The 20,169-nt window shown below is 40.4% G+C and overlaps 2 protein-coding genes across 4 annotated transcripts; both read right to left on the reverse strand.

The window, feature by feature from the left end:
• Positions 1–1,157: 1,157 nt before the first annotated feature.
• LOC6564018 (putative GPI-anchored protein pfl2) lies at positions 1,158–12,838 on the reverse strand. The gene is made up of 4 exons (XM_001990012.3): positions 12,594–12,838; positions 2,685–4,501; positions 2,475–2,619; positions 1,158–2,399 (listed from the first exon to the last, which is right to left on the reverse strand). Exons 1-4 carry the CDS (start codon positions 12,651–12,653, stop codon positions 2,094–2,096), a joined length of 2,328 nt encoding a protein of 775 aa, XP_001990048.1. The 5' UTR covers positions 12,654–12,838; the 3' UTR covers positions 1,158–2,093.
• A 1,169-nt stretch (positions 12,839–14,007) lies between these two features.
• Positions 14,008–18,655, reverse strand: LOC6564017 (protein slender lobes). Of its 3 annotated transcripts, XM_032737197.2 has the most exons (6): positions 18,541–18,645; positions 18,288–18,371; positions 15,391–18,228; positions 15,134–15,336; positions 14,835–15,065; positions 14,008–14,775 (listed from the first exon to the last, which is right to left on the reverse strand). In XM_032737197.2, exons 1-6 carry the CDS (start codon positions 18,569–18,571, stop codon positions 14,374–14,376), a joined length of 3,789 nt encoding a protein of 1,262 aa, XP_032593088.1. In that variant the 5' UTR covers positions 18,572–18,645; the 3' UTR covers positions 14,008–14,373. The 3 variants fall into 3 exon arrangements, with proteins under 3 accessions (XP_032593088.1, XP_001990047.1, XP_032593087.1); XM_001990011.2 differs by having other exon boundaries at positions 15,134–18,225; positions 18,541–18,655; XM_032737196.2 differs by having other exon boundaries at positions 15,134–18,228.
• Positions 18,656–20,169: the final 1,514 nt, after the last annotated feature.

Below are 20,169 nucleotides of genomic sequence, written 5' to 3' on the forward strand. Positions count from 1 at the left end.
GAATCTAACTAAACATTTTTTAACACCCAAATACCTTAACTGGCATTATTCGTCTCGAAAAGACCAAATCGAAAGCATGATCGCGAAAAGACCTTATAAGAAGGAAAATATCATAGCGGAACATTATATAAAAATGTATCCGTGTTTAAGTTTATATTCCAAATCTGAAGTCTCCGAAATACATTTATCCATACAGACGAATGTGGCTAGAACGATAAACACACATTTTGGGATCAGAGATTTAAACATTTTTAATGGTTTCAATCAGCCAGATACTGGAAAGTTTCGACGAACACCGGAATCTTTAGCAAAATTTGCTTGATTTATACTACCTAAATTAGATTCGATTTGACATCCTGGTTAATAATCATTTTTAAATGAACAATTTGCTTGCTTTGCATACCTTCGGTATCAGAGTATAAAAAGAAAAACAACAAAATGGTTTTGAATTTTTTTTATTCAATTTTTTTTTTGGTTTCAACTGCGTTGTACATATTGATTTTCTAACAACTCTATACAAAAATTGTTTATTTTGTTTAAAGAATTTATACATATGATATACATATTTCGTAATTAAATATATAATTTGTTAAATGCAAATCAATCACTAGTATTACTAGTAGTATTTTGATATAAATGGTTATTGAAAATGTGTAAAATTGATATTGAAAATAAAAAAAAAAGAGAAATGTATTGTTTTCAAAATTGAGCATAACTCGTACTTAGGCTTATTTCTGTTAACTTAAAAACTGTTTGTACTTTGCATTTAAAATCTGAGTTCCTATTTACGCTGCTCAGGCGTAAACTGATTCCTGAATTTGTTGGGCTGCATACGTTGATGATTTTAAGTCTTTTCGGTTGAAGAATTTTGACAATTCATTTTGGAATTTTTGCAATGTTGCACGGTTTTGGTTGATATTATTGTATACTGTATAATTACCATATATTTTCATTTAAAGCTAATATAGTATATAGCGTACATTAAGTAAAAAATATTTACATACTATATATATATATATATGTAATGTATATAATATAATATATTTCAAAAATCTAATTGACTCTATTTTCAATTTGTTAATTAGAGATTTCGTTTCTATTCATTTTATATACCCATATCTAGGGTATATATACATAGTATAGTATTTTTATATATATATATATATATAATTGGTTAAATTCTACCAACGTCTGTCATATGAATACTGGACCGGCAAGTTTTGGGTGGTTGTTTTCAACATTAACTACTCAAATGTCTATATTGAAAATCCGCAGAAAAATGCTTATAAATGCCATTTTATGTACAGTTAACAAGTGTGGAAATATGTCTATGAACATTTCGAGTTTCATATTTCGTTGTCCAAATGATTATTCTTATTATAAATATAATGTAAAGCTTAATGATAAAAGAACTACTTTCTTCTTTTTTTTTGCTTTTTCTTTTTTTTAATTTTGATCTTATAGAAAACGTTCGTCAATAGTAATTACAACATATATTAGTAAACAATTTTGTTTTCGCTAGAGATCAATTTCAAAAATGCCCTTTATAGTCAAGATTTTGGAAACAATTAATACACTGAATGTTGCGTCATTTTTGGAATTAGGACTTTGAACAATTACAAATACAATATTCTTATTAATTTACGTATTTCTTGAGCTTTTGCTCAAGCGTCAAAGGTAGTCATCATCTATCGTCTAGAAGTATATGGAGAGATTTATAGATCTCATTGAATGATTGCTTGAGGAAACATAAACATTTATTTGAAAGCCCCTTACAATTTACATGGAAATGGAAATGGAAATGGAAATGTACTGCGACACAACTGCTATAAGCGACTACAAAGCGCGCGACTAAATTGAATAACAAACTAATTTGGAATCAAAAGAATCGTTCCGCATGCACACACACACACACACATATACATACAGGTGAGTGTGTGTGTATGTGTACACAAAGAAAAATCAACTTAGGATTAAAGTTTTAAGCGTAGCTGACGTAGCTGTTCCCTAAACGTAAACCTAACACTAAGTGTGTATTATACATAAATATATATGTATATATATACATATAAATATATATATATTTCTATTCCTTATATGATTCGATTAACCAGCGGCATCTTGCGACGATTGTAGGTAGGAGGCGCCTGCTGTTGGTACTGCTGCATCACCTGCTGCACCTTCACCTTCTGGCCGTACTGCTGCTCCAGTTCGCCGGCAGGTCCGATGGCATAATTGATGTCCAGCCGAGCACGCTTCGGTGATCGATAGCCATCATTTACATTCAAATCGGCCGGATTCAGCTCAATAATGCTCGTCGACTGGCTGCTGACGGCAATGGCCTGGTGCACCGCCAGCTTGCTATCGTCAATTTCGATGGCGTCGTACAGTTCGTTAACCTGACCAGAGATATAAATATCAGAAATCAGAATATACATCATAAGCATTAGCTGCTCCTTGGCAGGCCAGCTTACCTCAATGTCAAAGTCGGCGCTCTTCTGTGCGACGAGCAGCTGGTGATCCGTTGGCAGGTTGTTGGTTGAGTGGTTGCTTGGCTCATACTCTTGCAGCATGTGCTCCTCCTGGACGTTATCCTCATCCTCCTCGCTGTTGGCCCAGCTGTAAATTGTGGATGCACTTTTATTATTTATTTTCGAATTGGAATATCTTCATTTGTTACTTACTCGACTTCATCGTTCTCCTCCTCCTCGACGAGCATCGCATCGATGAGGGTCTCATCAAAGTCGTGCTCCTCCAGATCGGACGACTCCTCGATCTCCGATTGCGAATCCAATTCCACATCTGAATCGGCCGAGCCGTGCTTCATTTCGCCACGCTCCAACGCCTCCAGATGCTCCGGATAGACCATGGCGCCGCGTATTGCACCCGGATCCTTGCGCGACCACTTCTGCACCTCCTCATCCATCTTGCAGATGCGTTCCGGATTCATGGCCCAGCGGCAGCCCTTGCGCTGATTGCCATTCGTTGCCGGCCGCTCGATCTTCTCGAAGCACTTGTTCAGCGACAGATTGTGACGCACACTGTTCTTCCACCCACTGGGCGCATTCTCAAAGTACGGAAAATGTTGGCACAGAAAACTGTAGATCTCCGAGACGGGCAGTGAGCCGGCGCGCGAATTCTTCAGCGCCAGTGCAATCAGACAGGAGTAGGAGTAGGCGGGCTTTGGGAATACGCTACTCATCGCCGCCGGCAGTTTCATCTTCTGCTGCAGCAGCGGTTTCATGTTGTTGGTATTGCTGCTGTTGCCATTGTTGTTGTTGCTGTTGATGTTACTTGTGTTGTTGCTGGTAAGTGGCGCAAAGGAGAGCGGCGAGGATGACGTTGTGGGACGACCATTCGCCGTGGATGAGGAAGTCGAGGAGGGCGATCCAATGCTGTTGTTCTGCATATGCATCTGATGATGCGGCGAATGTGCCGCAGATGCAATGCTTTTTGGTGCATTACTGCCACGCTTCTGGACGACACCGTTTGCGTGCAGCGTGGCCATGTTGTGCAACGGACTCGCCTCCCGATCCCGTTTGAGCACTATGTTGCCATTGGCGGTGAGGGGTGCTCCATTGGGTGACTTGACGGACGTTTGCTGCTTCAGTTTGTTATATGTGGCACTGTTGGCAAAGGTCAAACCGCCAATGCCTGGCCCCAATTTGATGGTGTTGGTGGCGCTGCCACCAGTCGTCAGCAGACTGGTGTTGTTTTTGGGCGTGCTGGTGCTGCTCTTCGTCTCATCATTGATGGACTGCATCTTGCGTAGCTCCGTGCCCAGATCCTTACGCACCGCATCCACAGCCGATGAGTTGCGGCGCTGCTGCTGGGCCGCAGCATTGCTGGCCATTGTTGCGGGCGCATTTAGCGACGATGCTGAGATGGGTAACGCTGATATCTGCTTGGGTATGTGGGCCATAACCTGCTCGCGTCGCATGGAGCCAGCGCTAACCTTCATTTGAGCTGGCGAGAAGGTCAGATGGGATTTGTGCTGGCCGCATGGCGAGGCAGGCGGCGCCTGTCCACTCCCAGAGCCGGATCTGCTGCTCTGCGTTGACGTTGAACCGTTGATGCCACCACCAGCAGCACGCGACTTCTGCGGCGATCCAGAGCCGAGCAGCGACGCTGCTCCAGAGTTGGAGTTGATGAGCGGCATCACAGAAATGGGATTCACACAGGCTCCAATGTCTGCATAGTAATCAGTTGTGGACCAGAAATTTGCGCACGAACCCATCCACTTGGCGGTGGGTGAGGCATGCAACCCGCTGCTCGTGAACAGACTGGCGTTTGCATTGTGCGTCGACGATGAGGCAATACTGCTGTTGCAATTGTTGTTGCTATTGTTGATGGCAGAAATGGCCTCGAGTGCATGATCCAGCGAGGAGGTCAGATCACTGGAGCTGCCCACAACGTTGGCGATCTCCGCCCGAATGTCCACGTCCAGCATATCCTGCATCGAGTCGGACACATAAAAGTCCAGCGAGGGTCCTGCGGCATCCTGTAGGCGAGACACAATGTACACCATTCTTGTTAATCAAATTTTCGTTCTTCTTAGTAAAAATTTGAACACGACAAAACAAAAATAAATCCCGCTTATCCCGAGATATGTTATATATCGATTGCATTCTGATTATCATATCTTCAATCAATCAGCACTTATTGGAAATCAATGAAACATTCAACAACACTAAATTTGCTGATTCTCGCTTCGAATTTCACAAACTCGGATTTTAGTTAATTGCATTAGACATTTAATTACAATTTGCTAAAGGATCGATGTCTCAAATTTTATTTTAATAATTTTTTTTTTTTACTTCTATAATTTGTTGCTGAACGCAAATTTGTTTCTTATTTATTGGTTTAGTAGGAGATGAGAAGTAATAGCCTGTCTTATATTTTAACTAATTTGTTTATTAAAGACAAATAAAAAATAAAAACAATCCAATCAGCTGTTTTAATTAAATCAAGCGGTAATTTTGCCACTCACACGTTAACGACCTATGCACCTATGCACCCCAACCACTCCTCCCCCCTGTCCAACAACCAACTTCAAGCAGTGTTTACGTTTTCGCAGTGAATGTCAAAAAATAGTGCAACAAAATGTTTAGCCACATGCCGCCCAAATTATGCGGAATTTGTTGCGCGGCAAAAGCAAAGGGAACATTTTCTGTTAATCTTGTGCTAATTGCCAATTAAAGGTGAGTTAGAAGATGCCCAGAGCACACCAAAGGAGCAAACACCAGTGTTGCCAATGGCCAAATGCCTCTTGCCAATGTCTCTCTAGTCATAAACATATAAGATATACATACATACATGTATGTATGTATAAGCATTCATAAATGAAGTGCAGTTGTAGTTTTTGGGATTTCAGTTAATGTTCCACTTTTTGCATTCTCCGATAAAACTTCATGCAACTTGTTGACGCTTATGGGGCTTCGAAAATGGTAAACATGCATGCCTCTATTTACAAGAGTATGCACAAATGTACATATTATATACAAATACACATATCTACATACATATATACATGCTCACATGTAAAATGTGAAGGAATACATAATTATTTGATCATCATTATCGTCGTTGTTGCTATACACATGTGTATATACTTTTCCTTTTTTTCCAACAGCAGCAACAACAACACGCAGAACACAACTGCAATGTTGATGATGGAAAAGAAGCAGGAGCAATGTCAAAAACCAGTTTTACGGTCCAAGGCAGGCAGGCAACGAGAAAGGCAGACACAGGCTGCATATGGCACACAGCAAGCACACACACACGCATAAATACCTATTTATGCCTGCATGCATGCACTGTTCGTATGTGTGTGTGTTTGTGTTTATAACTCGGCGCCAAAAGTCCAGCAACAACAAAACCAACTTGTTTGTATGCATGTGTACACATGGGGATGGACTTAAGAAACACACACACAGATAGCATACATATGTACATATGTATGTATATACACACACAGAGGAACGATGATGATGAGAAGGCCACCATCCTAAACCGGATATCAGCAAAATTGAAAGTTTTATGAAATTTTAGGCTAAAGGCTTAAAAAAAAATAAATCGTGTGTATATAAGTGTGCACACACTTATGTACATAATTTTAGATAACTTACAGGCATACAAATTTGTTTATACATAGTTTTTTTCAGGCATTCAAATTTACCGCATTTCCATTTGCATTACAGCTGCAAACTAATCGTACATATATTTATTTATTTATATATACAATACATACACACACACACATACATATGTATATTATGCTGCATAAACAGATTCTTGTATTATATGCTGGATATGCTGCCGGCAAAGACGAGTTGAGCTAAAAACAACCACCAGTGGAAATGTTGCAGAGCTACAAATGTTTCCGCAACATTTAGTCAAATCTTATAGCGAGCGAGCGACCGTTAACAGTAGATAAACGATAAAAGGGGAAAAATACATACATACAGAAAGTATGTATATGTGTATCTTTGTAGGTATGACCATTGAAAAACGAAAAGTAAAAAGAAAAAGGAATAAAGCCGTACATAAACAATAAACTGACAGCAGCAGAGCAGCGCGGCAACAGCAACAGCAGCAGCACGAACAGGGAAGCAATACAAACGTAGCAAATTTACGTGTGTTTGTGTATGTATGCATAGCAGTGAACAGAACAGCAGGCAGCGACGTTGACGTCTGGCTCATGTTAAAAGCGACTGAAAGAGAAACCAGCACACAGAAAAACTCTGCTACTCTTTACATTGAAAACATAGGAGGAACACATCAACCAAACGACGAACGAACAGCAGAGTTCTGTTCTGTTGAGTACAGTTGGCAACAAAACATTCTGCAAATGAAAACGGCAACAGCAAAAGAGCAGAGCAGAACACAGCTGAGCTAAAATTGAGCGCTCGACTCGGTCTGAGTACTTTTTGTGCTGTTGCGCGAAACTTGAATTCTGCTACGAAAAAGGGTAGTAGGCAAAAGTTTTTAGCAATAGGCTGACAACACTTTTGCACATGTTGAGACATGCTTGTTCTTATTGTTGTTGGGTATTAGGCGCAACTCTTCGCTTGGACGACACTCTAAAAAAGAGGCAGTGTTGCGCAGCGCCTGTTACATGTGACTGACTAAAGGGGATGGGGGTGCGGTTTGTGGGTTTATGGTAAGCAATGTCAGCGTGTCCTTGGACACATTCCAACTCATTGACCCGCCCCCGGGTCATGTCTGCTCCTGCTGAAAAATCGATAGACGAGGCGGGGCACATACACAACGCTACTTGCCATTTGCCGCTTGCCACACGGGGCATGGCGCATGTTTCATGCTCCATACACCCACCATATGAATGATGATAAGTTGCATAATTTAGCAGGATTTCATAAATGTATGCAAGCCGCACGTTCTTTTGCCGCCGCGGTGTTTTTATCAGTAGTCAAAACAGTCCCGAAAATGTTGTTGCTTTTGTTGTTGTTATTCGCCCACAACACACATCATTTGTCTGTCTGGCTGGTGTCTGGGCAGCAGATTCATTTGCATGAATCGCAATCCCTTGCCACACACATTAACAGAATTTGTTGTGCAACCGACCGCTGCTGCTGCTGTCAATGAATGTTCAGATGTGGCAGCAGCATCCTGAAAACCAGTTAATGCTCTTTTCTGTGATATTCCCCTCCTGCTTCTCCCCTCTTGCACGCATTTACAATTGGGGCAGGCAGCAGCAGGTGTTGCACTTCTTAACCCTTGTTTTTGTGTAGCAGCAACAGCAGCAGCTGCCTCATTATTGACAGCCATCATTTGATTGCTTTTCTTGTAATCGAAGGAGGGAAGTGGGAGGGGTGGAGTACATTAAGGAAATCAATATGAGCTCTGTGCAAGTACATCTTAAAATGTATAAAAATAAGTATTTATGTATGTACGTAGACATACACATACACATCAGTTTCTAAGTGGATCACTTTGGAACCTCGAACGACTGAAGAGGTGGCCAAATCATAAGTGCAACTCAAATAGATATTGAAAATAGTTCAAAAGTAAATACACGTTAAGAAAATAAAAGCTCCCATTTGAAGGGGTTCCACTCAAAAGGGAATTGCAGAATCATTAACCATTTCTTGACAGTTTAAAAGTCATCAATTTTGTTAACTAGTAGTAAGAACTCCATTGCACAAAAATGTAAATAAGATAAAGACAATAATAAAAGAATGATAGATGAATGCAAAAGAAATTAAAATATTTTTTTTTTTTTTTGTCAAAACACTTTCTCATCATATTTCCATTGCTATTTCTAGTATTTTGTTTAGTTAATTAAAACAAATAAGCTACTCTATGACTATAATAAAAACAACTGGATTATCAGATTAAAAACTTTGAACAGAATATGTTTGTCAACCATATAGACGAAAGTTTAGGGGAAAAGTAAACGCTAATTTCTAACGATATTGGTTCAAACAGCAACTGCCGAAATCATTAGCAGTATTTGTCCAAACATTTACACTCAAAATAAGGAATATTTTAAATAAATAAATAATAAATAACATAAATAGCTGATCAGATACTTTTTCCCTTGCTAAAGGAATGGGAAAATATGAATTGTTTCCTGTGTCCAAATAATTACTTGACACATTCTACATACACATGTACATGATTACATATTTAAGATGAATTCATTGCATTTGTAAATACTTTTGCATGGTCGTCACAGTGTTAATAATGAATCAATGACATTTCCTGCTCGCATTGCGCATTTTATTAAAATCATATTTCAAGTAGCATGCGAGAAACTAGGCTTATGGTGAAATGAGTGAGACAACAAATATGTAAATACTTAACCAAATGATACTGGAAATGTATGTGTGTATAAATGTGTGTGAGTGTATGAGTGTGTGTGCTCTGATAACCTTATGTCAGGCTGGCTGGCAGACGGAGCAGGCAGGCAGGCAGATAGACTAGGCAGGCAGGCAGCAGGCAGCAGTCAGGCAGGCAGTCATGAGGCAGCTGCAATTTGAAACACACTCAGGGGTGGTTGTTGCTGTAGTCGAGTACACACACAAACACACACACACACTCACACATATACACATGCATATGAATGTATAATAAATATGTAAATAGTTCTGGGCTTTGTAAATTGTGCATTGCAAACGGAAAGGAAACTTCCTGCCTCTAATTGGTTTTAGTTCTTGTTCAACACCTGCATGGATAGTAGAATATAATTTATATATGTATATATATATGCAAAGGGTTATCCTCTTTTTTTTTTTAATCTATTTTGTTTTTGTTATCATTGGGAAACAAACAAAAACAAAAATTGCTTTCGAAAAAATGTGCCGAAATAAAAATGCATTGAACAGGCGGCCAAAATTGGCAGCAAGCATGCGGCGAAAAGCGAAAAATTGAAAACTTTTCGACACTTTGGCTTGGAGCAGTTAGCAGCAGCAGCAGCAGCAGTAGCTGTTGCCCGCCTCCCTCCCCCTACCCCCTCCACCTACTTACGATGACCTTTTCGAGCTGTGCAACGATTAAAAAGACATACCTACATATGTATGTATGAATGTATGTTTATAATTGAGCTGAAGGCAGGCAAGATAACAACATGTTGAAGACTTCGTTGTTGCACCCTTGGCAGGCAGGCAGGCAGGCAGGCAGGCAGCAGCAGGATTTTTGGCCTAGACACTCACTTTTCTGGGGTGCTGCATTTGTTTTTGGTTTTGTTTTTGTTTTGTCTTCTGTGTCTGTGCGTGTGCGTGTGTTATCGGAATTCCTTTTTGGTGTCTTCGCTCTGCCTTGCCTTGCATCTGCCGTGCATTCCTCTTCTGTGAAGTTGCTCTGCCTTTTACATTTCTTCTTTGAGCCGCTTTCACCTTTAAATTGTTGCAATGACACACAAATCCAATCCCAAACTGAATCCCAAATGCCAGGACCAGGCCAGGTATGTAGGTAGGCAATGCAGTAAAAGAGAAAACATCTGACGAGGACCGCGGCCGTTGATAATGTTCCTTTTCTTTTCCTTCTGAGCGCCTATTCGTAAATTACTTTATGGACCCCGGGAGAATCCAGGCGACATACAAATTCACACATATGCGATGGATATTGGTAATATGATGTTATTGGTTATTTTTTTATCTCCAATTTTCCAAACGTCGATCGAGGAAATTGAAGCTGCTACAAATTGTTATTTTGCAATATAGTTTTATTTTATTTTTTTTACTTTATAAATTAATTTTATTTTTTTTTTGTATTTGATAAATTTTTATATTTTATAAATTTTATTTATTTTTTTACATATTTTTTTTTTTGATTGTTCGCGACTTAAAATCACACTTCTTATACTTTTCAAACGGCACTATTTTTGTTCAACTGCTTACAGTTTATGCAGCCCCAGTTCGAAATCAGGGTTACAAACAACTGCATACTGCAGGCTCCTCTCTGGGGAGGTCCAAGTTTATGTGTGTTTGTGTTGCGGGCCGTGAGAAAATCTATGCGGCATACAGCTGGGCGCTCATATTCATCAAGCAACAAACGAACGAAAGCCAGCAGCAGCAGCAGCAGCCAGCGACATGTTGCCTCACGCGTGAGTGTATTTTTGGGGGTGTGTGTATATGTGTGTGTGTGTGTGTTGAGGTGGGTGCCTCATACACTCACTCAAACTCAAAGTTGCCGGCACGTTGAACTTTGAAGTTGATGCCAATTTTTTTACTTAGCCATTTTCATTGAGAGTAAGAGCGAGAGCGAGAGAGAAAGCTTTTGATGTATGAGCGCTGAGTGCTTTTTGACTTTGAATATTCGCTCTTCCTCTCACACTGACTCGCAACTTGTGGCGTTTGAAAATAAAGTACAAAAAAACAAGATAAAAGCGTTTTGCTGTGTTTGCTTTCCTTTGTTTTCCCCACACTCACACACAGATATCAAACACACTTGTGGCTGTGCTCGCATGTGTCTGCTTCTTGTTTCTTGGTACATGTTGCATTTATCAGGCGCACATGCTTTTTATAAGTTTTTTGCCCCCTTATTATAATATGCAACACAAGAAACTAATACAAACATAGAATAAGTATATTGTATAGTTACCTTAATAAGTTTATGTACATCATGCGTTTAAAGCTACACAAGACAAAGTTGCCGCTAGCAAAGAAACGCGAGTTGAATCTTTGGCCTTCAAAAAGTGTAGAACGCAAAAGCAGAAGACACCTTAACAGAGGCAAAAGCAGCGAAGCAGCAGCCCACAGCAAACTGACAAATACACATACACACAAACACAGACACCCATTATATATGCTAGTGTGCACTGTTTAGCAATAAATAAATAAAGTTAAGTAATTACGCATTATTCTATGTACATAACATACATACACACAGTCATACAAACAGTACAAGCGAAACAGAGAGAGGCGAAATTAGGAGAACATTAATCTCATGTTAATCGACGACAACAGAGTCAAACTGAGTCAAACCTCCCCCCCCCCCCCCCCCACCACCAACAACCATACACCCAACCTATTCCAACCAACCGACAAAAGACGAAAGTCAAACTCAAAATCCAACGAGCAACAGCAACGTTTTCGCCGCTGTTGTGGCTGCAGAGTTTTTTAGTACACACAACAGAAGCGCCGCTCTGTTGAGTGAGATTTAACATTGGCGCTGCCTTAAACATTAAGTTTGGGTCTCCACACACACAGACGAATATAGCCAAGTTAATCACCAGAGGCAGCAGTGGCATAAAATAATAACGTAAGCAAATCGCCCCAAAGTTAAGGAAGTACATTTACAACAATGTGTGTATTATGTACAATTTTGTAGAATCTTATTATCGGTTCCACTTAACACTGCGACTCTGTTCCGGCTATGACCAACCACCATCTCCCTCCCCCACATGCTTGACATCCACACACCAGCATTAATCAGCGGTTTCTTGAGAGCAATTTCAAATCACAATGATCGCAAAGAATTACGCATACACACATACATATTACACACATCAATGTGCGCAAATATTCGCTGCGGCGAGCTGACGAATTCAAATTTAAAAATTGTACGTTAAGAACGAAAGCGACAAGCACAAACAAAGCAAGCGTGACAAAAAAAAAACCGAACTAAGTTCGCCGAACGCTAACAGTGCCAGAGAGGGGAATGTGGCAAACTGTTCTTGGCTCGACTGCGCAACAGTGATGCGCGCTGTTGTGGTGGGGCGGTAGGCAGGGGTATATGGTTGCATAAATACTAGGAAAAAAATATATACTTTGGAGAGATGCGGCTGCAGCGCTGCTTTGTCGACTTCGGCGAGTTTGCGTGCAAGAAAACGAACGTTACGAATTCGAAAATAAACGATAAAGCAGCCATGTGGTTGGTTGTGTGTGTGTGTGCGAATGTAGTGTGTGCGTATGTGTATGTGTGAATGTGCGCTTAACCGGCCGGCAAGTCGAAATTTGCCAATTTTTATTTGCTGCTGTTTCTTTGTTTTTTTGTTGTGTGTTCTTGTTGAACAAATACACACACACATGTGTCAATATAAATGCTTGTCAGATTGTGCGGCAGTATTAATTATTAATATTAGTACATTATTAATTATGTATTTATTATTGATGTTCGTGTGTACTTACTGCATATTTGCTGAAGAAACCCTCGTGAATGCTGCTGGAATAATCCTCTAATTCGAACATGTTGCAGCCGTTTAATTCCCAAAATTTACTGTTGCATATGAGCTTTGTTTTGATCGACTCTGCCTTTATCACTTTCCTGACGATGTGTATGTGTGTGCGTGTGTGTACAAAAACCGTTACGCGCCTAGTGTAGCAGAGAAATAACCGTTCATTGGATCCGCACACTTTTATATTCCATAATTTAAATACATTTATTTATTACACAGTTATTTTTTAAATAAATATACATATATTATTTATCAATATTAGTGTGTACTATTTGTGAAGTGTTGGCGTTTCTATTTTCCTGTACCGTCACATTTCGTAATTATATTTTAATTGACTTCTCTTTATCGGCAAAAATAATATTTACAACCAATCACAAATTCACAAGCCGCGCATACGTCCGCTCCGTTCGGCCTTGTTGTTGCTTTTGACTAGGGATGTAGATATCGGGCTTGCATTCCGATAAGTCGCAAATACGATTTAGCACAAAGACGAGTGATATCGATATCGATATCATTATATATTATTATTATTTAAATTATATATTATCCTTTGAAACAAATGTTATCTTTGCAAGCCAACAATACTGTAAAACTCTTTTGAGTTCTAGCTTATATATTATTCAAGAAATGCACTTATTGCCTTATCGCATAATGATTTGATTCAAATTCAGAATATATTGATTTCCGGTTCTAACTAACAATTATATACAAATTTTAATAAAACAATATGAAATGTAAATACGACAATGTTTAAATTAAAAAGTATATTTACATCACACTGTAAAAGATTTTCAACTGGAAATCAAATTATTTGAATTTAAACGTATTTTATCAATGTTTATTACCATAAAAACGCCATCGAACAATTTATCGATATGCAGGTGTTGAATATCGTAAGCTTAAACCGTTCAATTGAGCAACAACAGATAATTAACAGATCATTTGAGCATAACAGAGTTTGAAAAGGTATAATCCAAATGGATGATGAATGATAATGAAAAATTATTTATTACATAAATCATATCACTAATATAAAGCAAAATTGTGCGATCCATGCACATTCTAATTTATTATGCTTTACAATATTTCTACTAAGCATTCGGGGTATTCCATCATAAAGATAAACAATTTTTTTTTTATTGCACCACCAGCTGTTCTGCTTAAAGAACTTACAGTTTAGAATTTGAATTTTTTCCTGTGGTTTGCAATATCTGCAAAATGAAATTCAGTAATCTCTCTTGTAAAGAAAGATATACATATTTAGAAAAAATTTTCAGATCCTGCTCTTTTATTGTTATTTTTTATTGTGCGGATAACTTGCTAAAAGTAATAAATGATGTAAAAGTAAACCAAAATCATCAATAATATCATTGACAGAGCCTACAAATATATATATTTTTTAATTGATGTTTATTATAAACATCAATAGAGTTTCTTAGTAAATTATGGATTATATTTAAATACAATAAATGAACTGGGAATTGGAGTATGTTTAAGGTGTGATCTAGATTGTAGAATATATATCAGTGAACAACAAAACTAAATCAGCAACTTCAAATATGGCATAAACGAAAAAATGAACAATAATTTGAACAAAATAATTCAATTTAGATTTGATCCATGCTTAAACATAAAATGTGACAAGCTGACTTGAAAGATAACATAAAAATATGGAATTCCGGAACCTGCGAATACATCCAACAACAATCGAATACTATACTATGCATTTATAATCACTTATCTCTGCCGAACATTTTCATTTTGAATCGCAACGCCGCCTCAGTGGCTGCATTGCGTTTATCCTTTGCTTTTGTCCTGTGGGGCAGCTGCTGCTCCTGGAAGCCAAGACCCACGGGTGTCAAATGATCAACCCTGAAATGCTTCTGTTTTGGCGTGCAGGGCTCGACAATCATGGGACCCGAGTTTGTTTTGACAATTTCCTGTTGCTCCTTGGTGACAAAGACCCAGCCGGCCCTGGTTTTAATAAGCTCCTCCTCTTCCGAGCTGTTCCCCGGCGTCACCTGCTCCACCAACCCTTTACGCTTCTTCTTCTTATTTGCCTTTGCCTTTGTTTGCTTCGTCGTCCTGCCATTGACCTCCGGCTGCGGGGACAATTTGCGAGCCAGCGATTGGGGCTGCAAGGATAGGTAGATGTAGAGGCAGAGCAGAGGAAGAGTTCAAGTGCGACACTCACCTGCTTGTTAGCTGCTGCATCCGGCACGAGAAGCTGCACGGCATGATTCACAGCCTGCTTGACGGCCTGCTTGGTGGCCTGCAAACGTTTCACGTTCTTCTTAATCTTGGCAGAAAGTTCTCTTTCCGGACTCGCTCTGAGTATGGCAATTTGAGAGTTTGGCAAGGGATCGGTAACGACTTTAGATGGACGCTTCTGCTTCACTTGCTGGTCGCCAGCAGCGAGACGTTGCTATCAAAGTGAAATGAAGAATCAATGTGTAATCAATGAACAATTCATTAAGTTCAAGATTCGCTTACTTGTTTCTTTTGCTGCAGCTTGGCTTCATTGGCCGCCAGCAGGATGTTGTCACAGTAATCTAAATAGAAGCTGCGCCGCTTTGCAGGCTCCTTGGGTGCAGCAGCAGGGAGTTGCAGCTCCAACTTGGCAACAGGCAGTTGCTCCACACAAACAAGGTGCGTCTGCTCCTCAATCTGGGCATCTTCTTTTTGGGCAGCAGGCAACTTCATCTCAACCTTGCTGGCAGGCAACTTCATCTCTACCTTGCCGGCAGGCAGCTCCTTCTCAACCTTCCTGGCAGGCAGCTCCTTCTCAACCTTGGCAGAAGACAGTACCTTCTCAACATTGTTGACAACAGGCAACAGATTCTTTTCCTTCTGGGCAACAGGCAGCTCCTGCTCCTTCTGGACATCAGGCAGCTCCTTCTCAATTTTGGCAACAGGCAGTTCCACCTCCATCTGGGTAACAGGCAACTCCACCTCTAGCTGGTCAGTAGCAGTAAGCACCTTCTCCAGCTGATCAGCGGACCGTTCCGCTTCAACCTTCTCAGCTTCGGCATTATCACACGATCTTTTGGCCTTCTTACGCTGCACTTCCTCCACCACACTCACGTCCAGATTATCGGCAGCACCACAGAAGCTTTTGGACATGCGTTTACGCTTCGATAGACGGCGCTGCTCCTCGGCCAGGGTTTCGATGAAAGATTGGGATGGCTGGACATCGCTGTTCAGTTGCACACTGCGACGCTTCAATTTGGGCTCCTTGGCTGGCATGGGCGTATCCTCCATGTAGAGCGTTTGACGACGCGACTTCTGGAGCGGATTGAACATTTTCTGCAGATGCGAGACGTCGCAGGAGGCGAGCTCAGCCAGGAGCACCTCCTCTTCGCCACGCTTTTGCTTGTCATGGAATGTCGAAGATTCGCTGGCAGTTGCCACTGATTTGCAACCAGCAACTGTCTCTGTCGAGGATTGCTCAGATTGCTTTGACGATAAAATGGGTATTTCATCATTATCTTTACCATTTGATGAAGAAGCCTGTTCATTTTCATGCTCTGCACTGCTTTTGAGGGATTTACCTACATCATCAACATTATCCTTCGCGCCAACTTTAACGCTCGACTCATCACCATCATCATCACCACAAGAATCGAGTACTTCATATATGGACTTGTTATTCAGTTTTGACTCGTTTCCTCCATCCTCATCATCGGAACTGGAAGACACCTCATCAATTTCCATCGGTTCCTCATCGCTGTGTCCAACGGATGAAACAGTTTTGTTAATGGCAATCGACTTGTCCAGCTGCACGGCCTCCTCGCTTTCTGTTGGCTTCAGTGATTTCTCCGGCAGCTCTGCTGTTTCCTTCTCCTTCTTTTCCATCGGCTTTTCTTCCGCATTTTCATCGTTTTTGACTTCATTTTCCTTCGCCACAGTATCGCCTGGTTTTTCTTCATCACTGCTGTCAATTGATACAATACGACGATATTTTTTCTGTAGCTTGGCATCCTCGGCATCTTCTTCAGCGGATGAGAAGCACAGGGACGTAATGCTACAACCATCGCCATCACCTTCTCCATCACTGTCGCTCACTATGAATGACATTCGCTCATCGGCACTCCCCTCCTCCTCATCCTCCGAGTGCTCATCTGGTGTGTCCTGACTGCCGACAGACTCGCCATCGTACAGTATTTCATTCTCCTTGATTTCGCGTCGTTCGGCGCTGTCCATTGAGTCGCCCGATTCGTAATTCTCAAAAACCTCTGCTTCGGTGTCAAAAAACTCACAAGCTGAGCGATTATCTTCGTCCTCCTCGGCGTCTTCATACTCGTCTTCGTTGTGGAGTGAAGCGGAGCGATCAGCTTCCTCATCCTCGTCATCGCTGTCAAGACGGCTGGCGAGCGTCTCCTTGGTAATTTCAACTTCTGTAGATTTGTTATTATTGTTGTCGTCCTCCAACGCTGAGAATGGTGGAATCACGTCGATTTGAGCAGGCGGCTGTTTTCTTGGCTCATCGGAGGCAACTGTCTGCTCGTCCTGGAGTGGAGTCTCTGACTTTGCTAGTGGAGTTGAGCTTTTACGTTCCTTTAGAAGGGGCTTTAGAGGTGTCTCGTGCTTAACCTTCAACATGCTGCCCTTTTTCACCGATAAATTAGTTATTCGCGCTGGTGTTTTTGGATATTTCGTCTTCGTATCATCCTCCACTTGATTGTCACCGTTAAAGCCCACAGCTTTCCTAGACTCTGAGCTTTTCTGTTCCACCACCCGAGACATTAACTTTGGCGTAAGGTCCGGCAAGCGGACATCATCGATGACGAGAGCATCGCATACTAGCGCCACATCAAGATCATCTAATAATACCTCTGTGGCTTCAGTTGATGGCATCAACTGTTCCTTCGCTTTTTCCATGCCGTTGTTCTCTTCATCCTGTGGATTGGTTTTATTTGTCTCTTTGGGCGCTATGGGACTTTTATAGTCCAAAAGGATGTCCTTCACATTCACTTTAACTTTAGAGGTTGTGGCAACCATTGACATTGACACATTTGCTAGCCGTTCATCCATTTCGGCTTCTTCCACTGGTGCCTGTTTTGTTTGAAATTTAGATATCGATTTTTCGGCTACTTTCTCATCAGAGTGAATCTTTTGCACGTCTACAATTTTAGGGGTGACAGGTTTTTGCTGGGTTTCTTTTGGCTTTGCTTTCGGCGAATTTTTTACATTAGTTGGCGTGTTGTTGGCGGAGCGTCCAGCCACGGGTGGTGTCTTCGACATGGAACGCGTCACCCGCCTGTCATCTGATGGCGGCGTGCTGATCGCGCCAGCTGCACCTTTTTGAACTGGAGTTATGGGGTCTACAGCAACTTCAATAGAAGCTTGTTTTGCCTCGGCTTCCTCTTCTTTCAAATCCTCTTGCAGTGTCAACTGCTTGCGTGCGGATTTAGCTGGCGTGCGCGTTGCTCGCTTGGCGGCCGACAAGCTCAAAGTGGGCGTGGCCGGTTCCGGGGTATCCCCGCGTGCCAACAATGAGCGGGTGGCACGTATGGGTGTCCTTAATTCGATTGTTGACGAATTCACGCGAGTTCGCCGCATCACACGGGGAGATGCTGCAGCAGCTGCTTGATGTTGATGTTTAAATATCAATTGGACAGTTAATATAAAAAAAAAATGTACTTACGACGCTCGGCGACCAAATCCACCTGTGGCGTCAAAGGACGATCGCTTTCCAAGGCGGACATGCGGCGTGTTCGAGCGCGCGTCACTAAAAGTGGCAGAAATTGTTAAGATATTAGTTTAAATTTGCGGCTATTCGCATTTTACACCATTTTTTTTCAGCGCGTCACATTTTGAATTCAAACGGTACTTGAAATTGAGCACATCTAGAAATTTGGCAACATGTTATCTGCAAATGCAACTCCATTGCAACTTACCACGCGGAGTGTCGCTATTTTCCTCATCCATTTTGAATGGCTTGTTGTTGCTTCTTGGATTTTTTTTACAACTTAACTCTATACTATTTAACTAACATATATTGGCAAATACGCAAATGTGAAATCGTCTCAGCGATCCAGACGACGCTAAAGTTAGCGATGAAATAACCCAAGCGCCGCCAAAATTACATGTGCGTGTGTGAGTGAGTTTTGCGATGATTTCTAACACTGACTGAACTAAATGTTGCTCACGAGCGTGAAAATTCGGCGCAAATGAAAGCAGTATTTTAAATTTACAATCTTTTAGACATGCGACTCAAATGTTTATTCGTTAATTGCATTGTTACTGACACTATCCTGATCTGTTCTTATAATAAATGTAATAATTTAAAATCGGATTTTCACGGCCTCTTTTAGATTATCTCCGACAATGAACAACTCCACATTATCGTCCAAAATATCTTTAATATTATCAACTTTGGAAGCAATTAGCAGGACCACGTGTTCCTCTTTCTCAGCAGCTTCTGAGTTTAATGCCATACACCTTTGTCGCCCTGCTCGACCCGAATCCGGTAGAATAACCCCATGTATTACTATTTGATTCCATGCTTTTCAGCACCGAATCAGAAAATAAATGTCAATGCTTTAATTTGATTGGGTTCGATTCGAAATTGAAAATCTGCTTGTTTGCCAATAGTGATTAGCATGCAGTGCAGTAATTAAAAAATGAGCCTAACTTAACAAAAATAAATAAACGAACACTGCTGCACAAAGTCAATTATTTAAATGGTTTAATTTACAATGCATCCGTAAATAAATTTTTGTATTCACTAAATAATGCATCTTCCAGCAATATCTTTCAATTTGGGGAAATATGTAAAAAAAAAGGTTTAAAAATGCAGATGCGATGCAGACGAAGAAATAAAATTACAAAATTCGGACAGACCGACCAGGAAAAAACCAAAACAGAACAAAAATATATTAAGAGGATAGAAAACAGGCAGCAATTTAAAATTAAGTTCTGGCTAATTGGGATTTCAATAAATCTTTATTAAAAGTTTAACTGTCAATAGCAAACAAGTTTAAATCATTTAAATCATAATATAAAAGGCTAAAACGGCAACACTGATTGTGAATAGTGCTGGAGAAAGCTTAATGGTTATCCATATAAATGATTTTTGGGTATTATATCGATGTATTGATGATTTACTAATGGCGAGTTTTTCGAAATGCTTACAATGTTGTACTTCAATAATTTACCATTTTGATTTTCCTTTTCTGTACTTCAATAAAAAAGAAGCAAGTCCTACATGCTGGAGTGGGCTATCCAGAGATTCACGGTCCACCTCAGTTGAGTTCTTAAAACAATTATGTTTTTTATTTATTTATAATGTAACCTTTGTTATTCAAAATGAATTTCTAGACTTTCACTTAGCTCACCTTGGATACGGGCCAACCTTTGTTCATAACCTAGTCCAGATTATATTCGTCAATGGACAACTTCACATTATCCTCTAAAATATCTTCAATACTTTTAACTTTGGAAACATTTACCGATACCACGTGTTCCCCTCATCAGCAGTTTCCGAGCTGTTATATTTTTTGCTTTGCTGCGTCGCAAACAATCAC

The sequence above is a fragment of the Drosophila grimshawi genome, unplaced genomic scaffold, assembly GCF_018153295.1.
Source record: "Drosophila grimshawi isolate 15287-2541.00 unplaced genomic scaffold, ASM1815329v1 contig_311, whole genome shotgun sequence".
Lineage (NCBI taxonomy): Eukaryota > Metazoa > Arthropoda > Insecta > Diptera > Drosophilidae > Drosophila > Drosophila grimshawi.

Excerpts from the sequence above, each read along its gene's own strand:
- LOC6564017 (XM_032737196.2), bottom strand. The coding sequence starts at position 18,571 with ATGGATGAGGAAAATAGCGACACTCCGCGTG. Across the intron at positions 18,229-18,287 it reads GGATTTGGTCGCCGAGCGTC|CAGCTGCTGCAGCATCTCCC; the intron begins GTAAGTACATTT and ends ATCAACATCAAG. Across the intron at positions 15,066-15,133 it reads AGCTGCAGCAAAAGAAACAA|CAACGTCTCGCTGCTGGCGA; the intron begins GTAAGCGAATCT and ends TCACTTTGATAG.
- LOC6564018 (XM_001990012.3), bottom strand. The coding sequence starts at position 12,653 with ATGTTCGAATTAGAGGATTATTCCAGCAGCATTCACGAGGGTTTCTTC. Across the intron at positions 4,502-12,593 it reads GTTTCTTCAGCAAATATGCA|GATGCCGCAGGACCCTCGCT; the intron begins GTAAGTACACAC and ends TCTCGCCTACAG. Across the intron at positions 2,400-2,474 it reads GCGCCGACTTTGACATTGAG|GTTAACGAACTGTACGACGC; the intron begins GTAAGCTGGCCT and ends ATCTCTGGTCAG.